General features: G+C 32.6%; 1 protein-coding gene across 1 annotated transcript; it reads right to left on the bottom strand.

Annotated features, from left to right (window-relative positions):
* Positions 1 to 2,028: 2,028 nt before the first annotated feature.
* On the bottom strand, positions 2,029 to 2,853 carry LOC133172390 (piggyBac transposable element-derived protein 4-like). Its single transcript, XM_061307268.1, has 3 exons — positions 2,764 to 2,853; positions 2,505 to 2,687; positions 2,029 to 2,371 (listed from the first exon to the last, which is right to left on the bottom strand). The coding sequence occupies exons 2-3, from the start codon at positions 2,611 to 2,613 to the stop codon at positions 2,034 to 2,036; spliced, it is 447 nt and encodes a 148-aa protein (XP_061163252.1). The 5' UTR covers positions 2,614 to 2,687; positions 2,764 to 2,853; the 3' UTR covers positions 2,029 to 2,033.
* Positions 2,854 to 11,931: the final 9,078 nt, after the last annotated feature.

Here is an 11,931-nt window from a genome sequence, read left to right as displayed (position 1 = left end):
CTTTTTGATATCTTTTTGATATATATAGTTTTACTATGTAAATTGTCATTTTGAAGCTGCTTGCCTCTACCCTCCCCACTTTTTGTTGCTGCACGGTTGAACACAGGCAAATTTCAGCATATAAAAAATGTCTCCGAGAAGTTAGAGTTACAGACCCCCCCCCCCCCCCACCACACACACACACAAATACACAATAGGAACAGGATTTCGATTTTGGGCAGTTTTATTTCTTGGCTGGTCAACTTTTCATTTCTTTTTGGAGCAAGCCCCCCCCCCCCCAACTTGAAAAACGTTACTACAGGAATGTTATATTAGGTTTATGAAAAAAATGCTATTTGTCTTCAAAATTGTGAGATTAATATTATCCGTTGAAAAATTATGCAAGAAAGTGCAAACTACAATTCAGTCTCCATACAGATATTCATTCTAAATTATTTCAATTGGTATTATGAATAACTATCATATTTTAACTGTATTTCGACACTTCTGAACTCCAATGCATTTGAAATTAATTCATGTAACCTTTACATAGCCACAGCTTCCCAGCAAAAAGCAATCAATAATTTTCCTTAATTACTTCATTTTAATTTAAAACCATTTAAAGAATCTTCAATATCATGTCATATAAGCTTCTTTCAAAGTTATCCACATGCATATGTACATTCCACTAGTGCTCCTGGTGAGATGCAATAAATTTCTTTACCTAAATGTTCACTTTCCAATAAATTTCCATTCTTCTGATGAGTAGCAAAGAAGTTAAGATAATAAAATCATTATGTTTTGTATAAAATCTTCAAAATGAACTTAAGGTAATGAAATATTACCCGAGCCCGAATATTGTACTTGAATATTGTACTCCTCAGGTGTCTAAATCATCGTATTGACCTCAAGAACAGTAATAATTGTACAGTATATGTGATCATAAAAAATCGTACACTTTTAGCAATTAGTATAATAAAAATTATGTAAAAACTGGTTCAAATACATTATTCTGATGTTGAAAGTTCCAAAATGATAACTTCGTTATAAAAATGCTTGAATTTTAAATATCAGAGAATCCATTTTACAGTAGAAGTACAATAAAGAAAAGGCCTGAATATACATAAGAAGGAGTTATTGCCATTAGCAGCATTTTTAGAGATTGGATAATTGATTAACCCTCTTAGTGCCATTTATAATAGAATCACGTTATGACGTCGCTAGTACGTCATAGTAGTCTGTACGTTCTGCGTACCGAAATACATGTACCTAAACGTAACAGACAATCATTATGATTTTCGTGAATAAATTCTTTTTATCAGGAGTGAATCTGGATTTGCACACCCCTTCCTGAATTTTGGAACCTAATCCTCATACATAGATCATTTTTTTAAAATTGAAATTATTCATTCCACAAATAATTTAACAAAAAGGAATTTAATAATTTCTTATTCCCGTTTTATAAAAGACTAAAACTAATAATGCAGATTGTAAAATCTTGCAAGTGCGATAAGATTTGCTTGCATAAAAATTTATTTCAAAATGTGAAAAAAGTAACTTTCAAATAAATGTGACGAAAAAAAAATATCTGGAATAAAATTCCAGTACATTTATTACATAATTATGTAGTTTGCTAAAGTTATGAAAATTATATAGTACCAGAGAAATCCCGACAACTGCAATTTAAGTAAAAAAAAAAATAGTGAGGAACAAGTCGTTTTAAATTAATAGGGTATTCCTTGTATCGAGTAGTGAAGTGGCGTTTTTTGTAATGAATTGTCTCCCTGTGGAGGGTGTGGTTTATGCACGCAGTAGTGTAACAAACGCCTTCCAACCAGTCAGATTCGACCAATGAACATGAAGGTATAATAAAAATTAAATTGTCAAAATTTTGGAAATATTACAATACCTTCGCTAAATAGTTCATCCTTGATTTTTTTAAATTCAGAACTAAGTAACGTGAAAAAAGTAATTGAGAAATCAAACAAAATACAAGTACGTAGTAACTGAATATGACTAAAACTCATTATTATATATTCCATATAAAATTAATTTTATTCTTCGTAATTAATAAGAGTGTGGAATTTTCTGAAACAATTTCCAACACACAACCCGACGGAACAATCAGGGCACCAAGTACGGATCCTTGTTCCGGCAAAGTTCCCTCTTTTTCCTGAACAAACAGCACATTTCATTCGCTTCTTTTCAGGGATCCAGTCTATGAAATGTTTGGCAGACAATCTAGCACATCTCTGTACACCAAGTCGTCCCCGTCTTAATCTTCCTTCCCTAAAATTTCCCAAAAGTCCCTTTATTATCTCTTTCTGAAATTGTAAGTGGTCCATTTTCTTCTGTATCACGAAGGAGGACTTGTAACAGATGTAGGCATTGACTGAAAGAGGTAACGGTTTGTAAAATAATACATAATAGCATTAATACATGTTGCACATGCATGTATTTTTGAGTCCTATATATATTCGCGAGAAGTAATTTAAAGTCAAGAAATGTTGCAAAATATGTATTACCTGCAGCCATCATAAAGAAACTGAACAGAATTTTCTTCCATAGTTTGAGACTACGAAACTGGTGTTCATACTGTGTAAGAAGCTGATCACCTAGATCTACTCCGCCCATTGTTTCGTTATACTTGTGCACAACTCCTGGTGCTTTAACAATTTTTTCCTTTGGTGTTAGCTTTTCGCATCATTCTATATATGAAATGTACATCATTAAATGCAGTGAACAATTTTAGAACATTATAATAATTTTATGTGATAAACCTACCTGGAACTTCCTGTAGTGCTGAGGAGGGTCACCTGTCGCCGATCACTGTACAGGACCTTGCAACTTCACAATCATGTCTCCCTTGGGCAAGCGGGTAGCTTTAAAACTAACTGGCATTCCCTTCCTCGAAGTAATAACTGTACCTGTGCCAAAAACTCCCCTGTCCCTTAAATTATGCAGAAGTTTGGGACTGGTAAACCAGCTGTCAATGGTCACGTGGTGTAGGTTACCAAAATGTGGTCTCATTAAATCCATTACGACTTTATATCTGAAATCATTTTGATAGTTATTTTTTATAAACTAAACGAGTTATTTTTAAAATTCTAATACAGCTGCACAGATCTAATTCTGCACTTGAAAAGTATAGTTGAAATGCCTTCACAAGTGCTTGTGGTCAGGACCTCCCCCCCCCCCTCCCCTTAAAGTCTATATCTGCACACCCAGGCTTAGGGATTGTTTTCAAAAAAAGTGTTTAAAACTTAAACAGCATGTAAGCCACCCCTCTCCTTCCTATAGTGAGGACTGGTTTCATGCGTATTAACAAGAATGATTTGATATTTTAACACTATAGAATTTACCTTTGAAGATGAATAGTGTGATTAAAGTGAAATGTAGGGACAGCATGGTTAAAGACAAAACCGAAACAAAATATGATGATACATTAAAATTTTGGTGACATATAACGTATAGGTATACATGATTTTTAAGGTCCGATATCCTAAAGGGGGGGGGGGGTTAATGTAAATAAAAAAACAAAGTGACTTTTCTGTTCTATTTCATAATACAATACCGTGAGTATTTTTAATTTTAATTTTACTTTTTTGTTGGAGTTCTTTCTATGTTGGATATTGTAAAATGTTTAATATAGAAATGTTGTATGAAATACAACATTTAAAAAAATACTAAGGTTTGGGGTGTATATGTTTTGGAGGGGGGAGGGGCTGTCCACATGTTGTGAATTTGTTTTTGTTGATAATCTCTTTATGTTTGTGCAAGTTTCTTTCTCTTTCCAAAAATTAAAAATTGACTTTTGATGAAATATACAGAGCGATTTGCTTAAAAATATTTCCGATTGTATGTTATATTATTTTTATAACATGATTGCGGAAGGAGTCCATACTTTATTTGTAAAATTTGCAAACCTACCTCGCCCGCTTTACTTCATTGAACGCATCTACTAATTATTTTTTTTTTTCGAGTTTATTAATCCTCCTACATCATTAGCTATCATTTTGACACGCATAGTTGTAATCATAGCTTTTTTAAATACTATTATTTCTTAAAATTAAAATATGAGCTTCATATTATATGCCATAATGAAAATACGATTATTTTACTAGTATTGAGACTTAGTATACACATCTATTAAATTAACACACCCTTGGCCAAGTGGATGATTTGGGCTGTTGTGTTTTCCCTGATAAATTTGGACATGATGTGTGTAACCGGTGTGCGACTCGGCTAACACCCAGGCCTTCACTCCCCATCTATGTACCTTCTTGTCCACAATACACTGCTTCAGGAAATGTCTGCCCTTGAATCCGATAATCCGTTCATCAATACAAACATTCTGTAAAAGTCTATCATAAAGACGGAACATTTAACAAGAGACAAAAAATTATATGAATAATGATAATAAATATGACACAACTGAATATGAATTTCGGTGTATATATATATATATATATATATATATATATATATATATATATATATATATATATATATATATATATATATATATATATATATATTAGGGATGGCAATCGAATACAGAATTGCCAATCGGTTAACCGTAAGGCGTTCCGACCGATTAACCGGTTAATCGTAACAAAATACTCTTTTCCGGACATCGTTTTTAATCAAAGTACTGAAAGTACTCATGGGAGTTGAACATTGTAATGTGAAAGATTTAATAGGAAGTAAAGAAGCTATAGTGTCGGAACATTTTTTTCATGCTTTAGATATAAGTCAACTATTGCAGATTTGACAGAGATGCAAACCAAACATTAGAAATAATTTCAAAAACATTTGAATAACGAAGACCTTGGGCCACAATACTCACCTGAGTAACTTTAATGACTTTAACCGTGCTGTTCTTATTCAGATTTTCAAAAACTTTTACCACTTAATATTCCCATGCAGGGACGTAGCATCGTTTTTGAAAGGGGGGGGGGCTCGAAAATTAACTCGAAAATTATATTTTTTGGGTGTGGGGATAGGTTTCAAACTTCTTTCAGTATCAAATTTTACTCATACACTACTACATCACCCTTATTTGAATATTCTGCAACAAACAGTAGGGGGGGGGGGGGAGGGCGGACTTTCCATGAACATTTACAATATTAAAATTTTATAAAATTTCATGTTTGGAAAAAAGTGGGGGGCAGACCCCTCCCCCCTCCCCGATGCTACGTGCCTGTCATGAAAAAAAATGTGTCCGCATAAATTAATATGGCGATATCAAACTCATAGGGGTCTCTAAATCTACACAATATTAATAACAATGTTTTGCAATTATGAAGATTTTTTTCCTGTGCACATACATTCAACTTAAATCCCAATTTATTTAATTTATTAAATATCCAAAATTCATTTTAGCCAATTCTCACATAGTATCCATATAATATAAGAGCGCAGAACATTAACTGAAATTAGAAATATGCAGCTTACGTCATTTGAATTTTTATCTGTTACAATCATAAAGTTTAAAGAGAGACAATGAAATGGGCGGGTACAATTCAACACGGACGTCCGAGAAAACATTGGATTGAAATTCTAGTTTGAAATTCATTTTCAATCCACCTGAGCTGTTTTCAAACCTAAAGTGTGAATGTATGATCCGAAAGATTTCAATTCCCAAATACATGTTGTTTGACATTCATATTTATATGAGTACTTTAGGCTATAATTTTAAGGATACGTAAAAGTAAAAGAAGACAGAGATTACTTTTTCAGGGGACAGCCATTTGATTCTAGAAGGGGGGGGGGGGCAAAAATTGTCGAGTCAGATCATGCCTTCACATGATAGAATATATTTATTTCTAGGATGACAAAAACCTTTTTTTAGTTTTGTCTTCACTGAAAACTGTTTGATAAACAAAAGCAGGGAGGGGTTGTCAATTTAAAAGAAAATTTTCATATTTATTCCAAGATCGTTCAGCCGGCCTCCCTCCCAGCACACACATACACATACCAAACAGAAATATATTTCTCTACATACACTGGACAGAAAATTCTGATTTATATAAATTTCAAACTATTCCAAAATTGAAATTATTTGTCTTCTTGGTTAATCAGTAACACCGTACGTTCTTACGTAGCTGAGGTGGATTGCAAATGAATTTCAAACTAGAATTTCAATCCAATGTTTTCTCGGACGTCCGTGTCAAATTGTACCCACCCATTTCATTGTCTATCGTTCAACATTTTGACAGTAACAGATGGAGATGATGTAAGTTGCATATTTCCAATTTTGCCAGTTAATGTTCCGCGGTCTTAATTTGTTAAGCAAACTGAATCAACACAACTTTGAATGGTTTGCATTTTAATGGTTCTATTGCAGCAAAGTTCTCTCAAGACAAACGTAACTTTTTAAGTCATTTGGATGTAATATATGAATCAGTAAAATATTAATGAACATGCTGATACAGCTCATCCCAATTTCTGAAAATAAAATCTTTATCTTCTGGGCTCCTTTCTTTAATTTTTCGAACATTTATAATTTATTTCCAAATACCTATGAAAGCATTTGAAGCACAACGCCCTCCCTACTCTCTTCTGAATATGTACAAGATCCTTGGTGCCAACAACCAACTGGCACTTTTTATTTTCATTGTTACCATCAACAGACACTAAATTGTCTTTTTTTTCTTCCTCTGATTGGAACAAGCAGTTGATATTATCTTTTGGGTATAACTGGTTCTTTTCGGATACAATAATCAATTTTTAAAGAATTTTTGTATTTAATTTTTCTATCAAAATGTTTTTATCTTTATAACTCAATCATTATGTATTTTTTTTTTAAATCCCATAATTTTTAATTTCATGTCAAGAAATTTCTATATAGAAGTAAGTATCTCTGAATACTTTGCCTTTTGTTTGTTTGTTTTACATCTCTTCGAGAATTTTTACTCATAAAGAGACACTACCACTTGCCAATGGAGGCTAGAGCTGCTGCAAATTTTTACCTATACAGGACACTCAGAACCATTGAGCAGTGAGGGATTTTTTTTTGGTGCCAGCATCTACTGCGAAATGGGATCTCGGTTTATACGGTCTCATCCGAAGGGTCCGTTTCTAAACGCATACCGCAGTGGGAATCGAACCACGACGTGAATGATTAACACATTACTTTGAATCTCTAGAGCAAACGATTTTGAACAACTGTGCAACGCGAGTGACATTTACTATTTGTGATTTTGATTTGATGCAAATTTCAGTGTAATTGAATTTCAGGTATACTATATAGCTGAGCTGGACAATTTTTCAAACTTTCAATGAATTAAAACGATCGACTTGAATCTGTTTTGATTTTTTAAAAATCAAGTGTAGTCTAACGAGCTATTATTGCAAGAAATAAAACTGTTGTAATTATGAGGATAGATCTTTCTCACATATCGATCACTGGTCTTAATAAGCTATTTTTTTCCGCACACGCATGTATTGTAAACCTATAGGGTTTAGCACAGACATATTATTTGAACATTTTAAACTTAGACAATATTAATATCATAATCATTTTTAGTTATTAGTAGTGAAAGTAAAATGAAATAAAAGTTTATTAAACCAGAATGTATATTATTAGTACCTCAAATTCGGTGACTTTATAATTGGAAAAAGGACTTTAATTTTATGAACTATTATTATCTTGTTAAAACAAATTGGATTTTGTTGTTGTTCCAATGTACTATAATTTGGTAAATCATTTTGTACTGAAATTGATCCGAATAGACCAATCAAGCCCATCGATAGAAAGTAATAAAATTTGAACGGAAATGCAATGGTATTATTAAGATTTTTGACCAAGAGCAATAAAATTGGGAACTTTGAAGTAAATAAGTAAAAGAGCTTAGGGCTAGAACTCCTGGGGTGTAGAGATGAGGACTGAACCCATAAATATTAGTAATGAGTGTTTACTTGCATTTGAGGGTGGTGCCATGTTGGGGTTCATAGGTCAACGGACAGACCTACGGACTAAGCGTAGGTGGTATGGTAATGTTAAGTCAGCCAATGAAAAGTACTTTTATATCCGGGACCATGAATACCCTGTTTTGCCGGAAAACGGCATTCTATTCTATGACTCTATTCTTTGACTCGTTTGGAATACTTTTTGGACTCTAATTTATTTGGACCTCACCTTAATTATTACTTTTGGAGTTTTAGTTCTACGCTCTTCGGGAATCTTTGGGACGGATCTTTAAAACTTTTGCTACAACTAGAGTATTGGTCTATTCTGGTGAAATTTCAGAAACAAGCATTTAAAAATCTATACGATCACGGTTGTTTAATAAACTGTTAAAAAAAACTTACAAATCTTGTTATTGGCTTACAGTATTCATTCATTTTAACTGTTTTATTAATAAAATCAAATGAAACTTTTTTAATGATAACGTACTACTGCAATACACTTTTATATGCAGACGTGTTGAAATGCATTAACTAATGTAACACACATTTTTCAAGTTCAGTACTAGTGTTGTACACGTGACCCACTGAATGCTGATAAATTCATGAAATTAAGGATTAAAAATTAATGTCATCTGAAATTGTCACACATTTACTTCTTTCTTTATAAGTAATTCTTATCTGCAGAGTGGTCAAAAACACTCAGTCATGTCGGCAAGGTCGGAAAGGAATTTTCTGGACCGATAACGTACACTGAAGAAAACAGTGGTCCAAACGACCGTTTAAAAAATTGAACGTGATGCAAATTTCTAAAACGCTGTGCCTAGGTAAGGGCCACAAAACGCCGAAAACGTCCGTATGGTGCCGATTGTCGATCAAAATTGTTAAAGCATGTCTCTGATTAGAGACTCTGTATCATAAGATTGGATTTTTTGTGAAATCGAATATCATAAAACTTAAAAGACATCTTATTTAAGTGCTATTATTTTTTCTCGTTATCAGCGATCCAGCGTACAAAATAAGATGCATGTATCTGGTCTGACAAATCTTTGTCCAGTCTAACAGATCATTTGACTCTGTCAGACCAAATGTCTGACAGTGATTCAAAAATTTTGACAACTCTGCTCTGAAAATCACTGCACGGTAAATTCATTTACAGTTGTATAGACTTTACAGTTGTGTCTGTCCTAACGTACTTAGAAGCATAGAATTATTAGGTGAAATATTTGCGAGATTTTGCCATGGTTTATTTCCTTCTTCACATGACTATTAATTGTTTGGAAGTTTGAAAAATAACAATAAAAAAAGCAGTTTCAGCTTGTTATATGAATCTTACGTAAACGGTTATAATTTGTTGTTTTTCCCACTTCAAATTTACATGTACATGTAGTTCAAATGTCAGACTCGGCTGTTCCGACTTATTTTATCAAGAATTTCATATGTGAAATGCTTATAAATTTTATGCCACAACATGAAAAAAACTTGAAAACTCAAAAAGCTTAATCTAGTAATTTATTTTAAAGTTTCACCTTTCTGTTTACGTTAATCACCTTCTCTTCGATTTTCTTCCTTTTCGATGTTAAACGTATTAGGATTCAATATTAAAAGAACAATTGTTCATTTATATCCAAATCAACGTACATGTAATTTGTTTATTCTGTATTACCAAATAAATATTTGAAAACTTCGAATATTTATGGCTAAAAAAATAGGTATAACATTGATTGTGAAATAATTTTTACCACGCGTTAGTCAATGCAAAGAGGTTTCGCGCAGTCATATAGTTACATATGCAGAGTTGTCGTTAATTTCCCTCTCATTGTTTATAGGTGCCGCTGTATGTGCTGCAAGGGAGGTTCGTGACGACAATTTTCAACATTTTTTTTTAGTTCTGTATAGATCAATTTTAATTTAATCAAAATATAGTATTCAAATTAAGTTAAATGAAATTCAATTGCATTTAGTTTCATGTCATTTATCAAAATTAGATTAATTCAGAAAATTGAAATGGACTATTTTATGGCGGACGTTTATGCAAGTTTATATTGAATATCACAGGAGTAAATTGGTCGACACAGAAGCCCCACGGACGGCCACTATATAATCAATACAAATTACTGCGCTTAGAAAGCCCGTGATGACCAAGGGAGATTGAACATAGTTCAACTCCCAAAAATTACTTCTATTCATACCCCCTCCCAATAAACATTGATAACTTTCTGACGACCCCAAACATTACATACGGTCATTCTGCATTATCACCATAAACAGAAACAAAGTTTAAGGAGGTTGGATCCTGCTATCAAAGTATATTTTTAGAATCTACACACATAGCTCAATTAAATCATGGGGATATAATCGAATATAGATTATTTTGCATTGTAGAATCCAAATTTATTATAAGAACTAAAATATAACGCCGATTTTTTTTTTTTAAAGAGGTCAAGACAAAAATCTGCTCAAAAGCTCAGAACAAACCTTTTTAAACTATTACTTGATTTACAATATTTGCATAAAAATATAAATTGGCAGATAACTGCAAAATTAAGATACACAATGTAATCAGTTCACAATACTCAACGGTGATTTAATTATTATCATTAAAGAAATACATGTAGAAGGACAAGCTGGGTAACGGCATGGTGTTTAAACAGCAATTAACACTTCACAAATTGACCAATTACCCCAACACCTCCGTCCGAAGAGTCCTAATAAATTATATCTAAATACATGCATGTAAAAACGCTATAACTTATCAACATTCATTTTTTTTTAACTTGCAAATTTAATTTTAAGGATATTTACACATATTTTTATTTTTTTCCGACTAACCGATTACAGATTTCCTAACCGATTACCATCGTTGCGAACGATTAATCGGTTAACCGGTTACAAACTGCCATTCCTAATATATATATATATATATATATATATATATATATATATATATATATATATATATATATATATATATATATATATATATATATATATATATATAATTTCTATTTGCATGTATATAGTTTTGCATTTGTGCAAAAACAAATATAGGGCCTAGATTTGTTATTAATTCTGCAAAACGATATACTCGTTAATAATACTAGGCAATACATTCATGTATGTTAAAAAGACATCGGATGAATGAATGAAAAAAAAATTCAATAATTATGAAAAATTAATACAGTGTATGTATTATTACTGTTTTGCATTCGAGAATTTTACCGACTTTATAATAAATTATTAGTCAAGTAAATCAAGGAATATACCTATAATTCTTTTCAAATACGTCATTGAAAAAGTCGATGATTGGTCTCACTATATGTAGCGGGTCAAAACCTGGTCGCCCCCTTGGAACATTCCGAGCATTGTCGTTGCAGTGAAGGAATCGAAGTATTGCTTGGAATCGGTTTCTGGACATTACTTGAGAAAAGTTTGGAGTCTCTGTTATAAGATCACCGGAACCTCTCTCCCAGTATGACGCATAAGTTGGTTTCCGTACGACTCCCATCGCAAATACAAGGCCAAAAAAAGCACTCATTTCATCTTTGGTAACAGGTTTCCAATTATTTTCTCTTGCAAATGGAGTCCGCTGACGGATATTCATACTTTCTTCAGCAAAGCGGTATGTCTCTTCTACAATAATGTCCAAAATGCAGCAGTCCTCATCTTTCAAAAACTTTTCAAAATAATCGAAAGGCACCATATTGGGTTCAAAATCAACTGGTCCGTGATCAGCTGTAAAGTCTGGCAGCCTTGAAATAGTGAAAGATCTTGGATCCACCACCGTAAACCATGGGCCATGATTGACTCTACCGACTAGAACATCAACATAATTATCGCTATCGCTGTCGGTCGCATAGCTGTCATTACTATCAGATGACATTTTCTTTTATAACTTCTACGTAATATTTGCATATTACATGTATGACGTCATAAAACGTACAAAATTTACGTCATTTTGAGAGAACAAATTGCACTTATCATTTCTCATCATTTATAAAATCTAAATCATTAATTTTAAGGAAAATAAACATTTATTTT

The sequence above is a fragment of the Saccostrea echinata genome, unplaced genomic scaffold (genome assembly GCF_033153115.1).
Source record: "Saccostrea echinata isolate AGI-Se365-2 ecotype Australia unplaced genomic scaffold, CSIRO_AGI_Sech_v1 ptg000054l, whole genome shotgun sequence".
Taxonomy (NCBI): Eukaryota; Metazoa; Mollusca; class Bivalvia; order Ostreida; family Ostreidae; genus Saccostrea; species Saccostrea echinata.
Note: the sequence above shows the minus strand (reverse complement) of the source record. Positions and strands in the feature narration are given on the sequence as shown.